General features: G+C 42.5%; 1 protein-coding gene across 1 annotated transcript in view; it reads left to right on the top strand.

Moving 5' to 3' along the window:
* The window catches only part of LOC309558740 (uncharacterized protein), a gene marked incomplete at its 5' end in the record, with an annotated part of 184,416 nt that overhangs the window by 138,174 nt on the left and 26,245 nt on the right, over positions 1-19,997 (top strand). Inside the window, 5 exons of the mRNA XM_082261787.1 lie at positions 1,088-2,641; positions 5,056-5,324; positions 8,778-9,068; positions 10,186-10,403; positions 12,804-12,993. Coding sequence (XP_082117913.1) covers positions 1,088-2,641; positions 5,056-5,324; positions 8,778-9,068; positions 10,186-10,403; positions 12,804-12,993 — 2,522 coding nt within the window. The remainder of the gene's footprint in view (positions 1-1,087; positions 2,642-5,055; positions 5,325-8,777; positions 9,069-10,185; positions 10,404-12,803; positions 12,994-19,997) is intronic.

Below are 19,997 nucleotides of genomic sequence, written 5' to 3'. Positions count from 1 at the left end.
TTTACCACCAAATGAAAGCCCAATTTGTCCTGAAGAAAAAACAAGGTATAATCCACCTGGATGCACAAAGTTATTTGTTTGATTTGTTTTATCCTTAGGCGTGAAGTTCAGCTTTCACAACTATCTGTAATGTTCAAAATTCATAAAAAGCAGCGCTAACAGGTAAAAACATCAATCTGTGTATACAATACTAAAAAAGTGCACAATGTGTTCAAGATAAATACAAATTCATCAAAAATAAAGTGCATATGTGGAATACAATTTAAATGTCCATAAAACAATCAAATATATATTGGTGCAAAAAAATTAATTAATAAATAAGGTGCAGTCCAGATAGATGGTTCCCTTAGAGGAACTAAAGTGCTGAAAGGTGCTCAAATGATCCAAATAAGGTGCCCAAGTGCTCTCAAGAAGAAGACCCCCTAGATCTGAGTAAGAGGAAAGGAGTAAGCAAAAGGCATCTTAAAGAGGTTGTGCAGGATCCATCCATCTACCCTGGGAATACAGTGTGAGCTTAATGCGTCCTTTTTCTTATCATCTGGTGAGTGCATCCCCATAGGGGGTCTTCTTCTTGAGAGCACATGAGCACCTTATTTGGATCATTTGAGCACCTTTCAGCACTTTAGTTCCTCTAAGGGAACCATCTATCTGGACTGCACCTTATTTATTTATTAATTTTTTTGCACCAATATATATTTGATTGTTTTATGGACATTTAAATTGTATTCCACATATGCACTTTATTTTTGATGAATTCGTATTTATCTTGAACACATTGTGCACTTTTTTAGTATTGTATACACAGATTGATGTTTTTACCTGTTAGCGCTGCCTTTTATGAATTTTTAACTTTTCTGGTATTTTACCTAGTGAGCAGCAGCTTCAGGATATATTATCAATTTATTTATAATTTTATTTTCACTTATTTAACATCACAGCGCGGGTATTAATTTTCTAGTTTTATCTGTAATGTTCACTAATTTACAAAGTAAAATCTGAAAAATATACCTTACAACTAGTTTTAGGCAAAGCTACGCTCCTCAGTAACCTCAGTATTGACTTTCATTCTTGAAACATTTCTTTGCAGCTATCAAGACTGATAATGTGTCCATAAATTCATACATAGTCCGGTCCCTGATGGATGGATTTGAGGGTCCTCAGGGATACAGCCAGAGGTTTGGTCTTCACTATGTGGATTTTGGAAATCCAAACAGACAACGGACTCCCAAAAAATCTGCATATTTATTCAACTCAATTATCGAGAATAACGGTTTTACAAAACCAAAGTCAGTTAAGCCCAAAGCTTCCAGCAAAAGTTGGCCATCTGCAAGAAAGCTAGCACCCCTCCCAGCTTCAAGTGTTCCATCAAAGGCAAAAGTTGTATGGGAGAAAATGTCAGGGCAAACTGCTTTCGAAAGAGACATGTATCAGTATGCTACTTTTCCAAAGGATTTCAAATGGGGAGTGTCAACATCGGCCTATCAAGTGGAAGGAGGATGGAACGCAGATGGAAAAGGGCCGAGTACCTGGGACATTTTCACCAAAGTTCCAGGAAATATTGAAAATAATAACACCGGCGACATAGCATGTGATAGTTACCATCAGTTAGATGCTGACCTCTACATGTTAAAATCACTAGGAGTGAACAGTTACCGATTCTCTATTTCATGGCCCAGAATCTTCCCAACAGGACAAGGCACGCCCAGTGATAAAGGTGTTGAGTATTACAATAACCTTATTGATGGCCTTCTAGCAAATAACATCTTTCCAATGGTGACTCTCTATCACTTCGATCTTCCTCAGGCTCTAGAGGATTTAGGGGGCTGGGAGGATGATACAGTCCTTAATGCTTTTCATAACTATGCAGACTTTTGTTTTAGGACATTCGGAGATAGGGTCAAGTTCTGGATGACTTTTAACCAACCTCACAGCATCGTGACAGCTGGTTATGGTCTTGGTATATTTCCACCTTCTGTAACAGAGCCTGGTTCTGCTCCATATAGAGTAGCGCACAACTTGCTGAAGGTCCATGCTAGGGTTTACCATACCTATGATGAGAAATATCGAACTAGCCAAGGAGGTGTAATCTCACTGAGCCTCAACACAGAATGGGTAGAACCTAAAGACTACACGTTACGAAGGGACATTGAAGCTGCTGACCGCTACCTGCAATTTAGTTTAGGTTGGTTTGCTCACCCCATCTTCAAAAATGGTGATTACCCAGAGGCCATGAAGTGGCAAGTGGCTAACAAGAGTGCCATGCAGGGTCTCCCAACGTCAAGACTTCCAGTTTTTACAGAGGAAGAGAAGGCCTACATCCAGGGCACAGCTGATGTTTTCTCTATTAACATCTATACCAGCAAAATAGTTCAGCACAAAACACTTAGGTTGACCCCTGCATCTTTTGAAAATGATATTGACCTGCAAACAGAGATTAACAATAACTGGCCATCAACAGCAGTTTCCTTTCACAGGGCAGTAGCTTGGGGGACAAGGAGACTGCTTAACTGGGTGAAAGAAGAATATGGAGATGTTGCCATATACATCACTGAAAATGGAGTTGCCACAAACAGTAACCCTGATTATGAAGACACTGCTCGCGTGTTTTTCTATAAAACCTATATCGATGAGGCTTTAAAAGGTTTGTTTTAAATATACTTTGTATTCCTATCAAATATGGCCTAACCCTAGTGGCTTCTTATCGGTATTTAATCAGTATGACTAGTTACTCAGATCTGCCAATAAAGGGCATGCAAAAAATGTACTGTTGCAACTAATGAAATCAGAACTTTTCGTTTTGCACTTATGTGTTACTCATTCTTCAGGAACAATCCACAGTTACATGCATTGTCTAATTTAGTTTACTAATGAGATCATAAAATAAAGTTTTTTTTTTTTTTTTTTTAGTTTTGTGAGTTAGTTATTTAGGAAGAAAATCTTTCCAATTAGAACACAAACACCAACATAAAGACCTATTTTGTAGGAAATTAAAGTGTTAGAATGTTTGCTATTATTCTATTGCTTTCTGCTTTACGTGTCTCCAGTATAGAAAGTTAGGATAAATCACAGAGGAGACACAGACTCTATCCAAAACTGAAAAAAAAAAGTTTTGGGTGGAGGCAGTTAACCAATAGATTAACTTAGCTAGACATCTATGCCTAATATATCTAAGAGGACAGTTGTTAAGGAAGAAGGGGCAGAAATATTTTGACTGACCAAAATAGGACTAGCGATGGGCTCATTCACATGGGCGGCTGGGGGCAGTAAAAACAGCCCACTGAGCTGCAGTTTTACCACCTTCATGGCCGCCTAGCTAGGTACTGATAGGACTGTACACATGCTGTGGCTGCAATGCTTTGCTACACAGCCGTGGCATTTTTAACTTGGGCAGGCGGCACCTCCTGTCAAACTCACCCTTTGAGTTCAGTGCACCTCAACTATGAGCCAAAGGCTCAGCACGCTGTGTACATTTTTTTTTTGATATTTCAATAATTTTTATTGAAATAACAAGATATTATCATATAAAGTACATCATTAGAACAGTAGTGCAAACAAGTGCCTAAAGCAAAGCCCCAACCAAAAGGGGAAGCTCCGCTTATTTGAATCCTCCCCCCCCACACTGGTGCCATGTTTGGTACCTTTGGGGGGGGGTACCTGGTTTTGACAGGTACCGCTACCATTTCCGGTTGATCTTGCCATGGCGAGATTGCCCAGAAGCTCAGCCCTGCTCCTCCCCCCGCCACCGGTCCATTCACAAAAGCGCAGTGCTTCACGCATGTGTAGTAGGAAACCCGCTGTGAAGTCACAAGGCTTCACTTCCGCTTCCCCTTCCAAGCAATGGTGGCAGCAGCACCTGAGAGCTGATCGAAAAATCAGCTGGGGTGAGAAAATCACGGGATCCCTGGACAGTTAGTGTCCTAAAATTAAAAATAAGCAGCTACAGTATTTGTAGCTGCCGACTTTTATTTTTTTCTGAAGGAGCCTCGAGCTCCTCTTAAGTTACTGCAAATACAAAGATGCACTTCCTTCAAGAGGCAACAAATATAGTACGATTTGTCAGCAGGTAGGAAGATCTCCGCTGTGCAAAGTTTTACTACAAAATCCCTATTGCCTCCTGAACACCTGCCAACTGCTGCTTAACTGCTCTCTGAAAAGTGGTTCACCTCTTTTCAGAGGGAGGTAAGCATCGCCATCTGTCTGAAAGAAGCCTATCAGTTAGGCCCCTTTCACACGGGCGATCGGATCCGCCTGTCAGTTTTTCAGGTGGACCTGATCGGACCTGAGACATCTCCACTGACACCCGCTGCTATCCGATTCCGATCCCGTCCTTGAAATCCGGACGGATGGAAACCCTATTTTCCATCCGTCTGTAGGATCGGAAGGGATCAGATGAGAACAGACAGGCGGTACATTCTCATTCGATCTCCCCATAGAGGACAGCAGGGATCTGACAGCTCCATCTCTGCACACAGAGCGGAGATGGAGCTGTCATTCGCCTGCTCAGCAGAGATCGGCGGATCGATCCCCCGCTGAGCAAAACGGACTCCATCGCCGTGTGAAAGGGGCCTTAGAGGAACTGCTGTCTTCTAATGTTTTTTTTGTGTATGTAATTTGGGGCCCATTCACACCAGCAGCGTTGGGCTGCATTGGGCTTCATTACATGAACAAGGCTTTTTGCATTATGTCCTATTGTTTCAGTTCACACCAACGCACTGCATTAATGTGTCCTGAAAAAAAAAATGGCATGTTGCATTTTGTTTAATATGCGTCACAAGGCAATGTCGCGCCCAACAATCATTGAGAAGTAAAAAAAAATAAATAAATAAGTAAAATAAAGCACTGCAATGTGTATTAACAATGTATTGCAGCACCGTGTATGTTAACATGCACACCAATGTGCATTATAATACCTGCTCGGTGGTGTGAATGGGTCCTAATTTTTTAGTGTAAAATGTATTTATTATATCTATGCTGTGACATGTGCATGACCAACACCATAGTAGCCACAGTCACCAATCACCCAGTGATAAGAAATAACTAATATTTATTGTACAGCCTACAGCTTAGATGGTGTGAATCTTAAGGGCTACACAGCCTGGTCTTTGATGGACACCTTTGAATGGAATTCTGGATACTCCGTGCGTTTTGGGTTACACCATGTGGACTTCAATAACCCCAACCGCCCAAGGACTGCAAAAAGATCCGCCATTTACTATGCTGATATCATTCGTGACAATGGTTTCCCTCTGAAAGAAGAAGACAAGTTTCTGTATGGAGAGTTTCGACCAGACTTTGCGTGGAGTGTAGCCTCAGCATCCTATCAGGTGATATACCTTAACCCTTTTTTTTTCTGAGCGCTTGTTTTCTTGAGTGGTCCTGACTTCATAAGCCATTAAGGAATTACAGGAGTAGTCACAGTTTAAGTAAAGACATTGGTCATAAATGATTAGCAAAAATCAATGGAGTACATGACTTGTGACTTAAATTGGTTGTAAGGCTGAAAGGTAAAAAAAACTTCTCTGAGCAGTCCCCCTAAGAGCCGGTCCACACTAGCGCAACTTGTCAGGCGACTTGTCAGCCTGACAAGTCGCGCTCCCTCGCAGTCCATTGACCGCTACAGGACCGGTTCTAATAGGAGCGACACAAGTCGCTCCGACTTAGAAAAAGGGTCCTGTACTACTTCGGGGCGACCTCGGAGCGACTTGCATAGACTTCCATTATGTGAAGTCCTTGCAAGTCGCTCCGAAGTCGTGGTGCATGGGAATGCACAAGTCGCCCCCGAAGTAGTAAGGAGTCGTGTCGCCTTAGTGTGAAGCGACTCTGATACTTACCTGAGCCTAATCTTCCTCCAGCAATGTGCACAAGAGCCTCGGCTCTGCAGGAACTCGTTATCCGCATTGACTAAGATAGCAGTGGGAGCCATCAGCGCCTGTTGCTGTCAATTATAGCCAGGGAGCCAATCAGGAGAGAGGGGGCAGGGCCGATCCACAGCTCTGTGGGTGAATAGACACACAGAGCCGTGGCTCGAGAGAGAGCCCCCTCGGGTACCCCAATTGCAAGTCGTTTGCTCTGGGGGCACTTGGAAGGAGGGAGAATGAAAAAAAGGGTTTGGGACTTTAAATGAGGTGCATGAGAACAACCAGCCCTTAGTAAAATATTCTCACCGACCAGTCTGCTTACAAACCAAACTTACCTGTCTAACAATGTATGTTAAAAACTGGGGTTTAGTTAACACACATTTGCAAACGCATGTGTAAGCTGCAAGGCCCCTTCACGGGACACTGTATTGCTTGCAGTCCGAAAACTACTCATTTATAAGTGTCTCGAAAGTGGGAGCACATGCAAGCTAATGGATAGATGAGGGACAGGTGGGCCTGGAGGTAGCCCAAACCTCCCCTAAGTGGCCCCTGCCCCCATCTATAACTGGCCTTCAATGTATATTGTAACATCACCTGTAATTACAATCTAATAGCTATGTGATAGCCATAGGGTCAAAACTAAAATGACCGGCTGAGGAGCACGCACCTCCATCCCTAATTATATGTAGAATAAAGGCAGTTTGGGACTTTAAATGAGGCACAAGCCGGGTAAGGCCCAGCGTCTCCATCCCTGTATATGGAAAATGAGGAACAGGGTTTGGGACTTTAAATGAGGTGCGTGAGAACAACCAGCCCTTAGTCAAATATACTCAGCAGGGGGGAGGCCAAAAGCGGCCAGGAGCGGCGGTGGGGGACCTGAGAAGAGAAGGGCCACAGCTGTTCTGTGCAAAACCACTGCACAGAGCAGCTAAGTATAACATGTTTGTTATTTAAAAAAAAAAAAAAAAAAAAATGTACTTTAATACCACTTTAAGTCATTAATATATGCTTTAAGTCCAAATCTAGCCAAAACGTTTTGCCTTTTTTACTGTTGGATACATTGGGGGGGAAACATTATGCCTCATGCACACTAGGCTCTACTGAATGCCTTTTTTCTGACAGGAGAAAAGCAGCTTTAAAAATGCGTCTAACGCCGCGTTTTGACATGTTCAGATGTGTCATTAATTTTTTTGTCCGGAATATTAATTTGTTCTGGCCATTGACATGAAATAACACTCAAGTGCTATATGCGCCTAGTGTTTAGGTGCGTTTACATGTGTTTAGGCATAAAGCGCCTTTGGTGCGTTCAGATTTATGCCCCCAAATACCCCTGCCTCTGAAGGTCTGTTAATGCCTATATGTGCATGGACACATAGACTAACGTAAAGGGGTGTTTGGGGGCAGAAAAAAAACTTAAATTGCCTGTAAAACAGGCATTTGTCGGCTGCAGTTTGCATGAGGCCTAAATCTGAACTCCGGGGAAATTCAAAAACGACCCTCACTGCAAGGATTAATTGCTTGTTTTTGTCTAAGGCAGTGGTCTCCAAACTGTGGCCCAAGGGCCGGATGTGGCCCTTTGCTTGCCTCTTTTCAGCTCTTGGGGCACTATTCCATCCACAACTGATAGCAATGATGGAGCACCATTCCTCCTACTGATACAAGGGGTGGGGCACTATTCTTCACACAGACAGCAATGATGGGGTGCTGTTCCTCTCATTGATATTGACAATGGGGCACTATTGCTCCCACTGATACCAACAATGGTTTGTCCAGCTTTAACATTTCCGGTTTTCATTGCTGCCTGTGTCCCTTTTAGTAAGATTTCCCCTCGCTTCCTTCCTCAGTGATACCCTGTCGCACTTTAACACAGAGGGTGTCACCAAGACAGGAGGTGAAGAGTCAACAATGGGGACACAAACCAAATAGGGGTTCAAACCCTTTCTTACTTGGTGAGATCTCCCCTCACATCCTGTTCTGATGAAGGTTGAGGCAACTAATAAAGCCTTGAAGAGGTTCTAACCCTTTGTCACTCTATTCCAAACCTAAAAAAAAAAAATACAAAAAGGATACCCCCAATGGTTTGGGACTTTACATGCCACTAAAACACTGAAAAATTGGACAAAGGAGTATATAAAATAAAATTTTTATTACATAAAGAAAACCAACAATGACTACATACACATAATTATATATACCCAGCAGGCAGCTGGATATACACAAGATTAAAATTGCATGCAAGGACAGACCAGTTTCCGTACAGAAAACTCCTAGGCACCATTGGAGAGAACCGGACAGGACCCTACGCGTTTCGGGTATAAAACCCTTCTTCAGGGGTTCAACCAAAGTTCAATGCACTAATTATACCAAAGGGAGTCCTCCTATAGAGATAACTGGGCTGTCAATTAAAACGGTATTCACCGAAAGAGGAGTGCCAGGTCTCCCATAAACATAATTCACTGAGAAAGAAAACAATGTGTAAAATGGCTGGTAAGCGGCAAGTCCGTGGGCGCCACAGTGATCCACCGTTAGTCCTTGACGGTCCTTGATGGGCATATAGGCCGGTATGGAATACCTGCCATAGATAAGTATTTCTCGTGGCTAGAGGTAGGCAAAGTATAATAGGAGTATCAGTCCAAGACGTGGAATGTTCCTGCGTCTTGTCTGTGAGAGAGATGGCAACCTCTGCTAAAAACCTAAAAACAAGGTTATGCTTTGAACATTAAAACAGGATAATGGAAAAGTAAAGCAAGCTAGCAATCATAATCATAGTTGTGAGTATTCCTCTCCTACAAATCTATAATATATTACTCATGCCTGTATTGCCTACATGATGAAGATAGTTGCAATATGGAACACAAAGTTCTTTTAGTCTAGCTTATGCATGGGTACTCAAACATTTCTACATTTTGTGTCCCTTAGATCGAAGGTGCCTGGAGGTCTGATGGAAAAGGATTGAGTATATGGGATAGGTTCACACATCTCCCAATCAGAATCGACAACGATGATAATGGAGATGTAGCCTGTGATAGCTACAACCGACTTGAGCAAGATATGGAGAGTCTTAAAAATCTCAAAGTCACACATTATCGCTTCTCTATTTCCTGGTCACGGGTCCTCCCAGATGGAACACGGAACTTTGTAAATGAACCAGGGCTTAATTACTACATCCGTCTGGTGGATGCTCTTTTGGCTGCCAATATTACACCACAGGTAACAGAAGTCGTCTCCACAAAAAAAAAAAAAAGTAACAAAAGCCATTTTTCAACTGCTTTAGGAGCTTGTTTCATGAGAAAGGTCCTTTGCCCTCTCTACAAAGGACCCATAATATAGAAAAACCCTTTGCCCTCTTGATAAACCCCTATCATGGGAAAGGCCCTTTGCGCTCACCTCAATGGTATCTTTTCATGTAAAAAGCCCTCCGTCCTCACCTTGATGGACCTTTATCATGAGAAAGGCCCTAGTGCTAGAAATCCTTCAGAAACAAGGTGCAACTAACAGTTGGGGATTGCTTCATCAGTCTGACAACTAGGGATGTTTACAGTGTACCCCAGAACTGTTTTCTAGTAGTGTGCAATACAAATAAAATTTAGTGTAATTTTTGCCCCACTGAAAATAATGGAAATTGTTACAACGGATTTCCATACTTTTAAACCTACTTACAAAATAGAAAATGAATAATGGAATATGTAATTTACTATTACTAACCTATAATTTCTTTGTCACCAACTCACTCCACCTCACCCCAAGAATTCCCAGACAGATTTAGGTACCAATCTAAAAGTACATACACTATATTGTCAAAAGTATTGGGGCACATGAATGTTAATGACATCACAGTCTTACTCTGTAGGGTTCAATAGTGAGATGGCCCACCCTTTGCAGCTACAACAGCTTCAACTCCTCTGGGAAGGCTGTCCACAAGGGTTAGAAGTGTGTCTATGGGAATGTTTGACCATTCTTCCAGAAGCGCATTTGTGAGGTTAGGCACTGACGTTGGACGAGAAGGCCTGGCCCCCAGTCTCCACTCTAATTCATCCCAAAGGTGTTCAATCCCAAAGGCCAGTCAAGTTCCTACACCCCAAACTTGCTGCATGTTCCTCCACCCCAAACATGCTGCATGTCTTTATGGACCTTGCTTTGTGCACTGTCCAAATCATTTGGTGAAAGGGAGATTATGGTGTGGGGTTGTGTTTCAGGGGCTAGGCATTGCCCCTTAGTTCTAGTGAAGGGAACTCTTAATTCGTCAGCATACCAAGATATTTCAGACAATTTCATGCTCCCAACTTTAAAATTATAAAAATCACAATATTTTTGTCCCCCTCTCTAGGTGACAATATATCACTGGGACTTACCACAAGCTCTGCAAGATGTGGGAGGTTGGGAGAACGAGACAATTGTTACAAGATTTAGGGATTATGCTGATTTGCTATTCCAGAGATTAGGAGACAAAGTGAAGTTCTGGATCACTCTGAATGAACCGTACATTATTGCCAATCTGGGGTATGGTTATGGCACAGCGGCACCAGGTAACAATCCTATTATACAGTGCTATCTGCCTTTATTAGACACTGCTCTTTTCTGTAAATTATTTTTAGAATCTTTCTGCTACAGTCATGTGACTTTTGTGGATAATCTCTGTTTCCCTTTATCCTTTATTTATAGAAGAACAATATGCTGCTTGTTAGTGACTGTACATTTGGTTCCATGCTTTAAGCTGACATTTAGTGAAAAAAAGACAACACAGCACCAGGGACGGTACTTACGACAATGAATGAAAAGTGTCCCGTGTGCTGGTGGCTTCTGTGTTGGGCTGAAATCTTCATTACTTTGCCCTTGTATACACCTGTAGCTGGGATCATCTGGTGCTGTAGGGGTTAATACAAGCAGCTCCATCTGTCATAGGCATTCATCAAAAGTGCAGACTATGCCCATCCTTTCCGCCTGTCTCCTTCATTCATAGAAGCCATATTATCAGTTCCAACAGGTAAAAGCGCTCTATGTATGGAGGACCTGCAGATGAATGAAAGGTCTACCTTCATCCTTCACAGAGTGCTTTTCATTGTGGGACCCAATATGATGGCTTGTATGAATGCACACTGGGGTGGAAAGGGTGGGCATAGTTGGCTCTCCTGACTAGTGACTCTCACAGGTGCAGACACTCATATTATCTCCCACAGCACAGGAAGATCAGATGTGGGGGTATCCAGGGTCTTGCAACTTTTGCATAGTTACACTTATACAGCTTGGACCAATATAAGTATTATATATGCCATAGCTGCAGAATCCCCATGGAAGCTGAAGGTCACTGTAGTAGGCACCGCTACTACAGTGATCACCACTAGTTCCTGGGTCCCATGCTGAGAGACTGCCCTGCTGCTTAGTGAACACATGAGGTTGTTGACCATATGAGACCATTGTGGATGGTGTTACCCTTTGACTCCGTCCACCTGCTCGTTCAAACACACCCTAGAGTTGGGTGTCTTAGTCAGTGCTCTGAGGAAGGGGGCCGGTCCACTGAAACGTGTTAGCTGTTTCCGCCACTTGTGTGATCCCATGAGGTTGAAGGGCAAACTTCTGTATTTTGGATCATGATATGCTACCATTCTATTTAGGCTTGGCAGTACATTTTGTATCTGTTTAGCTTTTAACCACTTGCCGACCGCCGCAAGTACATATACTGCGGCGGTCAGCTCCGTGCAGGCAAAATGATGTACCGGTACATCACTCGCCTGCGAGCCAATAGGGGGCGAGCGTGCGCCGCCGGAGGCGCGCTTCCGCCCCCGCTCGCTCACTGGGATCCCCGCGCGTGTGACCGGCGGACCCGGCGGCCGGTCACTCGCAATTGTCGGTTACAGAGGGAGAAAGTCAGGCGGCTAATGTAAACAAAGCCGCCTGTCATTCTCCCTTGTGTAACAGCAGAGATCATACAGTCCTGCTATGTAGGACCGTAGATCTCTGCTGTTACATGAAAAGCCACGCCCCTTTACAGTTAGAAGCACGCCCCTAGGGACACACTTAACCCCTCCTTCTCCAATAAAGTTAACCCCTTCCCTGCCAGTGTCATTTTTACAGTAACAGTGCATATGTATAGCACTGATTACTGTAGTAATGTCACTGGTACCCCCAAAAGTGTCAAAAATGTCAGTCAAGGGTCCGATCTGTCCGCCGCAATGTCGCAGTCCCGCAAAAAAAAATCGCAGATCGCCGCCATTACTCGTTAAAAAAATAAAAAAATAAAAATGACAAAAATCTTTCACTTAGTAAACACAATAACTTTTGCACAAACCAATCAAAATACGCTTATTGCGATTTTTTTTAAGAAACATATGTAGCAGAAAACAAATTGGCCTAAAACGTTAAAAAAATTGTGATTTTTACATTTTTTTTGGGGAATTTCATGTGAAAAAATTTGAAAAATATTGTTATTTTTGCAAAATTGTCACAATTTTTTTGTTTATAGCGCATGATCAAAAAATCGCACAGGTGATCAAATACCACCAAAAGAAAGCTCTGTTTGTGGGAAAAAAAGGACGTCAATTTCATTTGGGTACAGCGTCGCACGACCGCGCAATTGTCCGTTAAAGTCACGCAGTGCCGAATCGCAAAATAGGCCCTGGTCAGGAAGGGGGTAAAATATTATGGGGCTTAAGTGGTTAATAAAGTGCTTGAGATAATGCACTAGGCATTTGTGCCCTTCTGTTTCTTATCGTTCGACAATGCTTTTGTTCCATAGATACAGTACAGTAAGGGAGCGTTGTCATCCTAGAACAGAAAGTGTGATCAAGCTAAAAATAAAAGAAAGCTTAACAAAAATAAAAATAATGCAGCTGGCACATCTAAGGACCAGATAACAATATATTACATTTTTAGTTTTTGGGTTTGAATGTACTTTAAATTGTATAAGAATAAATATTTTGTTTAATGCTTTTAAGGAGTCAATACAAGGCCTGGCCGTGCACCATACATTGTTGGGCATAACCTCATCAGGGCTCACGCGGAGGCCTGGCATCTCTACAACACTACGTACAGGTCGAAACAAGGAGGCCTCATTTCTATAACCATTAACTCTGATTGGGCAGAACCAAGAAACCCGTACAAGCAGGAGGATGTGGAGGCAGCGCGCAGATACATGGCGGTATGAGATATATGGATGTATGGGATAAAGGTTTGCGTTTTATAGAACAAACTATAGATTTACAAGAAAGGAACTCCAGACCATAACCCAGATAAAAGGGTCCAAGATTTTATTTGGTGGTAAATTGCTACCCTGATGAAGAGGGAGTGGTGTTGCCTCTGATGAAACATGTTATGACTCATGTGGGCTCAGTGGTGTTAGCCCTGTCTAGTTTTCCTTTATTAAGCTACATAATCTATCCCATGGTCGTCATCTCCAAAGCATAGCCTCTAAGTGACTTGTACAGTGGGTACGGAAAGTATTTCAGACCCCCTTAAATTTTTCACTCTTTGTTATATTGCAGCCATTTGCTAAAATCATTTAAGTTCATTCTTCTTCCTCATGAATGTACACATAGCACCCCATACTGACAGAAAAACACAGAATTGTTGACATTGTTGCAGATTTATTAAAAAAGAAAAACTGAAATATCACATGGTCCTAAGTATTCAGACCCTTTGCTTTGACACTGATATATTTAACTCAGGTGCTTTCCATTTCTTCTGATCATCCTTGAGATGGTTCTACACCTTCATTTGAGTCCAGCTGTGTTTGATTATACTGATTGGACTTGATTAGGAAAGCCACACACCTGTCTATATAAGACCTTCCAGATCACAATGCATGTCAGAACAAATGAGAATCATGAGGTCAAAGGAACTGCCTGAAGAGCTCAGAGACAGAATTGTGGCAAGGCACAGATCTGGCCAAGGTTACAAAAAGATTTCTGCTGCACTTAAGGTTCCTAAGAGCACAGTGGCCTCCATAATCCTCAAATGGAAGACGTTTGGGACGACCAGAACCCTTCCTAGAGCTGGCCGTCCGGCCAAACTGAGCTATCGGGGGAGAAGAGCCTTGGTGAGAAAGGTAAAGAAGAACCCAAAGATCACTGTGGCTGAGCTCCAGAGATGCAGTCAGGAGATGGGAGAAAGTTGTAGAAAGTCAACCATCACTGCAGCCCTCCACCAGTCGGGGCTTTATGGCAGAGTGGCCCGACGGAAGCCTCTCCTCAGTGTAAGACACATGAAAGCCCGCATGGAGTTTGCTAAAAAACACCTGAAGGACTCCAAGATGGTGAGAAATAAGATTCTCTGGTCTGATGAGACCAAAATAGAACTTTTTGGCCTTAATTCTAAGTGGTATGTGTGGAGAAAACCGGGCACTGCTCATCACCTGTCCAATACAGTCCCAACAGTGAAGCATGGTGGTGGCAGCATCATGCTGTGGGGGTGTCTTTCAGCTGCAGGGACAGGACGACTGGTTGCAATCGAGGGAAAGATGAATGCGGCCAAGTACAGGGATATCCTGGACAAAAACCTTCTCCAGAGTGCTCTGGACCTCAGACTGGGCCGAAGGTTTACCTTCCAACAAGACAATGACCCTAAGCACACAGCTAAAATAACGAAGGAGTGGCTTCACAACAACTCCGTGACTGTTCTTGAATGGCCCAGCCAGAGCCCTGACTTAAACCCAATTGAGCATCTCTGGAGAGACCTAAAAATGGCTGTCCACCAACGTTTACCATCCAACCTGACAGAACTGGAGAGGATCTGCAAGGAGGAATGGCAGAGGATCCCCAAATCCAGGTGTGAAAGACTTGTTGCATCTTTCCCAAAAAGACTCCTGGCTGTATTAGATCAAAAGGGGGCTTCTACTAAATACTGAGCAAAGGGTCTGAATACTTAGGACCATGTGATATTTCAGTTTTTCTTTTTTAATAAATCTGCAACAATGTCAACAATTCTGTGTTTTTCTGTCAGTATGGGGTGCTATGTGTACATTCATGAGGAAGAAGAATGAACTTAAATGATTTTAGCAAATGGCTGCAATATAACAAAGAGTGAAAAATTTAAGGGTGTCTGAATACTTTCCGTACCCACTGTAGATCCAAGATAAAAACTAGGAGGGTAAAATAGAGTCTTTGAAATAACACAGTAAGTGTGGAGGACACATGACAGCTCTGAATTTATGAGAAGATCAGCAGATTTTTTGCACCTATAAAACAGTTATAACAAAATTCTTTTACTGGTATATTTATTAACCAAAACTGAGCAATATCTAAAGTTCATTGTTGGGGTTTACAATTACCTTAAAGCTTAGTGAGTTGCACAGTTACTTTAGTCCTTCCCCCTAGAACAGGGGTCTCCAAACTTTCTGAAGAAAAGGACAGTTTATTGTCCTTCAGACTTTAGTGGGGTCTGATTGTGGCCAGCGGGAGTGAAAATTTTCCTGGCATCAGTGGGAGTAAACATTGTTACATTTTGGTATTAAGGGAGGAATAGTGCTCTGTCGTTGGTATCATAGGGAGGAATAGTGCCCCATTAATGGTGTCAGTGGGAGAAATGGTACCCAATCGTTGATGTCAGTTGGCAGAATTGTGTCTTGTATCAGTGGGAGGAATGGTGTCCTAAGAAAAAAACATGCGAAGGGCAACATTTGGCCCCCGGGCCACAGTTTGGAGACCACTGCCCTAGAATATCACACCGACCCTTTGATATGTGGTCATGGCAAAAGCTATTGTATTAGCAGAACTCCAGCAACTCATAAAGACTAATGGCAAGATAACTATAATGCACTAGGCTACAAATTAGTTATGAAGGGTAGCTTACAGTATACAACAGCCATTCTCAACCAGGGATTTCTAGGGGTACCCTAAGCTGTGGCTGACTGAGCTCCCATTTGATGGTGCCTGCATTGTTCTGGGTCCAACACCACTTGGCAGAGCCAGCAGCATGACATCAGTGTTCTTTTTAGCTGTCTGTAAGAGTGAGATTCTGACCACCAATGTAAGGAGCATTCTTCCCAATGACCACCAATGTAAGAAGCATTCTTCCACAGTAACCACTAATGTAAGGAGCATTCTTCCCACTGACCACAAATATAAAGGGCATTCTTTCAACTGACCGCTAAAGTAAGAGCATTCTTCCCCCTGACAACCAATGTAAGGAGCATTCTTCCCACTGACTACAAATATAAGGGGGATTCTTCTCACTGTCCACCAATGTAAGGAGCATTCTTCCCACTGACTATCAATGTAAGGAGCATTCTTCTTGCTGACCACCAGTGTAGGAGACATTTTTCCTTCTGACCACCAATGCAAGGGACATTTTTCACTCTGACTAGCAATGTAATGGGCATGCAAAAAATTTGGGGGAGCATACCCATGTATTTCCAAAGCTGCTGCAGCTATGAACCAAAAGACATGTATATTAAAAAAGAATAGCGCGCAAATGCAAAAGAAATTACTACCAAATCTGAAGAGAGTCCATAAATAAAAATGGGGGTTTGGTCCCACCATATGGCCATATCGTGCTCAAGCCCACTACTGCGTCAAAGTACCCCACCATCAGTGGGTCCCACACTATCCATGAAAAAGAGATGAATCCAGCCCTTCTAACCCTTGGAGACAACACTCCTTGCTGGGAAAAATGTGCAAATGCACTACAGGGGACTCCTCCTATATCCATTTGATGGATCTCTTCAGATTTGGTAGTAATTTCTTTTGCATTTGCGCGCTATTCTTTTTTAATATACATGTCTTTTGGTTCATAGCTGCAGCAGCTTTGGAAATACATGGGTATGCTCCCCCAAATTTTTTGCCTGTTTATTATGTATTCGGTCTGACCAGACTATCGAGGTTGAGCAGCCCTCCCCACCCCCCACATACACCTGTACTCAATCAGTGTCCACCATCAAATGGATATAGGAGGAGTCCCCTGTAGTGCATTTGCACATTTTTCCCAGCAAGGAGTGTTGTCTCCAAGGGTTAGAAGGGCTGGATTCATCTCTTTTTCATGGATAGTGTGGGACCCACTGATGGTGGGGTACTTTGACGCAGTAGTGGGCTTGAGCACGATATGGCCATATGGTGGGACCAAACCCCCATTTTTATTTATGGACTCTCTTCAGATTTGGTAGTAATTTCTTTTGCATTTGCGCGCTATTCTTTTTTAATATACATGTCTTTTGGTTCATAGCTGCAGCAGCTTTGGAAATACATGGGTATGCTCCCCCAAATTTTTTGCCTGTTTATTATGTATTCGGTCTGACCAGACTATCGAGGTTGAGCAGCCCTCCCCACCCCCCACATACACCTGTACTCAATCAGTGTCCACCATCAAATGGATATAGGAGGAGTCCCCTGTAGTGCATTTGCACATTTTTCCCAGCAAGGAGTGTTGTCTCCAAGGGTTAGAAGGGCTGGATTCATCTCTTTTTCATGGATAGTGTGGGACCCACTGATGGTGGGGTACTTTGACGCAGTAGTGGGCTTGAGCACGATATGGCCATATGGTGGGACCAAATCCCCATTTTTATTTATGGACTCTCTTCAGATTTGGTAGTAATAATGTAATGGGCATACTTTCCACAAATCCATAATTGTTTGTTTTAGCTGAAGTTCTGCTGCGATCTGAAAATTATTTTAAGGGTTCCTCTGGGATAGAAAGTTTGAGAAAGGCTGGTCTACAGCAATATGGTATTTTATAGATAAAAGAGGGAGAAATTCAAAACTGATCCTCTTGTGAAGAATTTTACTCTTCAATTTAGCTTTTACTATGAAGCATATAGTATAGGTATACTTGGAAAATGACTATTGCTAAAATTGCTGACAAATATGTAATTATCACAGACAATTATAGTATGCTATCTGTGCACATGATCCTCAAACAACTGTAGAATTACACAACCAAGCATCTCATTTCATCCTCAGCCACCATGGCATAATTTGTAACATTTGTTCTCAATGGACCTTGCACCTCTATGTGCGATAAGTACTACTATTAAGTTAACAACATGTCCTCATAATCTGCTAGCTCATAGTTCCAAGTCTGACAAAGGTAAATAAGGCGAACCCACATTGATGGAAATATAAGATACATCCAGGCCCTGGTAATACAAATCAGTGTTAGCTAGGCCTTTGCCTGTTTGCATAAGCTAGAAATAAATAAAATGAGGATTAATAAATCCATATGGTGTTAAAAACCACAAAGCAATAGTGAATGCGTGTCTGCCATACCATTTTAAGCAACTCTGTAACATTGCACATATTTAGCTAAGGAAGCTTGTTACCAGCTCTGTAATATAGGACATAATGAAGTTTATTACCAGCTTTGGGCTTTTGGATTTAATGAACCTTATTACAAGCTTGGAAATGGTGTTGGACCCAGTGAGGTTTATCACCAGTCTTAAACTATGTTTTCATAAAAATATGAACTAACAGATTAAGAGAACATATTAACTTATTAGTAGTAGGGATGATCGAACGGTTCGGGTCGACCATCGGTTCGACTCGAACATTGACTGTTCGAAATTCGGCCGACTTCCAAACTTTTTGCTGAAAAAGTTCGGAATTCGGCAACCAGAACCGACCAAAATGCAATGGGACAGGAACTGGGCTTTAAAAGCCCGTGATTGGACCAGAACTATCAGTAAAAGCCAATTGAGGGGGCAGGAGAATGCTAGGAATGTGATTGGAGTGACTAGGGGGTTCAGAGGCCAATCATTAGTGAATACGCCCCCCAGTATATAAGATAGCCCCGCCAAATCTCTACTCTCTTCCACAGCCCTGTATACACATACACATATATAGGTGTGAAAGTAGCAGCACCCTATGCTTGCGCTAATGAAATAATTAACAGGCATATGTCTCCGCTCCTATCACACCTATATATGTGTATGTGTATAAATACATATAAGTGTGTGTGTGTATATATACCCCTGTACAGAAGTTCAGATGTTATGCCTGCCTCCAAAGACCCCCAAAAAATGCCCCAAAAAAACGCCTGCTACAACACACCTGGGCGTTTTTGTAGCAGGCGTTTTTTTGGGTGTGACCAAAATAGAATAATGCAAAAAAGAGAGAAATGGAAGGTACAGACACCCAGCAAGCTACCACCTAAAATAATCTTTAGTGTGTAAACAAAATACAATAATAGCAAGATAAGTCTCATGCCCCCCCCCCCGACCCCCCAAAAAAGTATGCCACAAGAGTTACAAGACCCACCCCACATCCCCTACCTCCCAAAAACCAACTGCCCCCCACCCATTGGTACACAACTTATTATTAACACCTGCTGGGGTTCTATTGTAGTTACAAAACAATGTTGCCGAAAGTTGTGCATTTTGAATGGGTTGGGTGCAGCTGAGCAGACATAATGCATTCGGAAATACTTTCTGATCTTTTAATTTTAATTTTAATTCATCTGTTAATAACATGCAGTGCCTTGCGAAAGTATTCGGCCCCCTTAAACTTTGCGACCTTTTGCCACATTTCAGGCGTCAAACATAAAGGTATAAAACTGTAATTTTTTGTGAAGAATCAACAACAAGTGGGACACAATCATGAAGTGGAACGAAATTTATTGGATATTTCAAACTTTGTTAACAAATAAAAAACTGAAAAAATGGGCGTGCAAAATTATTCAGCCCCTTTACTTTCAGTGCAGCAAACTCTCTCCAGAAGTTCAGTGAGGATCTCTGAATGATCCAATGTTGGCCTAAATGACTTATGATGATAAATAGAATCCACCTGTGTGTAATCAAGTCTCCGTATGAATGCGCCTGCACTGTGATAGTCTCAGAGGTCCGTTTAAAGCGCAGAGAGCATCATGAAGAACAAGGAACACACCAGGCAAGTCCGAGATACTGTTGTGGAGAAGTTTAAAGCCAGATTTGGATACAAAAAGATTTCCCACGCTTTAAACATCCCAAGGAGCACTGTGCAAGCGATAATATTGAAATGGAAGGAGTATCAGACCACTGCAAATCTACGAAGACCTGGCCGTCCCTCTAAACATTCAGCTCATACAAGGAGAAGACTGATCAGAGATGCAGCCAAGAGGCCTATGATCACTCTGGATGATCTACAGAGATCTACAGCTGAGGTGGGAGACTCTGTCCATAGGACAACAATCAGTCGTATACTGCACAAATCTGGCCTTTATGGAAGAGTGGCAAGAAGAAAG

Source organism: Pelophylax lessonae, assembly GCF_965119305.1.
Source record: "Pelophylax lessonae genome assembly, chromosome: 6".
Taxonomy (NCBI): domain Eukaryota; kingdom Metazoa; phylum Chordata; class Amphibia; order Anura; family Ranidae; genus Pelophylax; species Pelophylax lessonae.
Note: the sequence above shows the minus strand (reverse complement) of the source record. Positions and strands in the feature narration are given on the sequence as shown.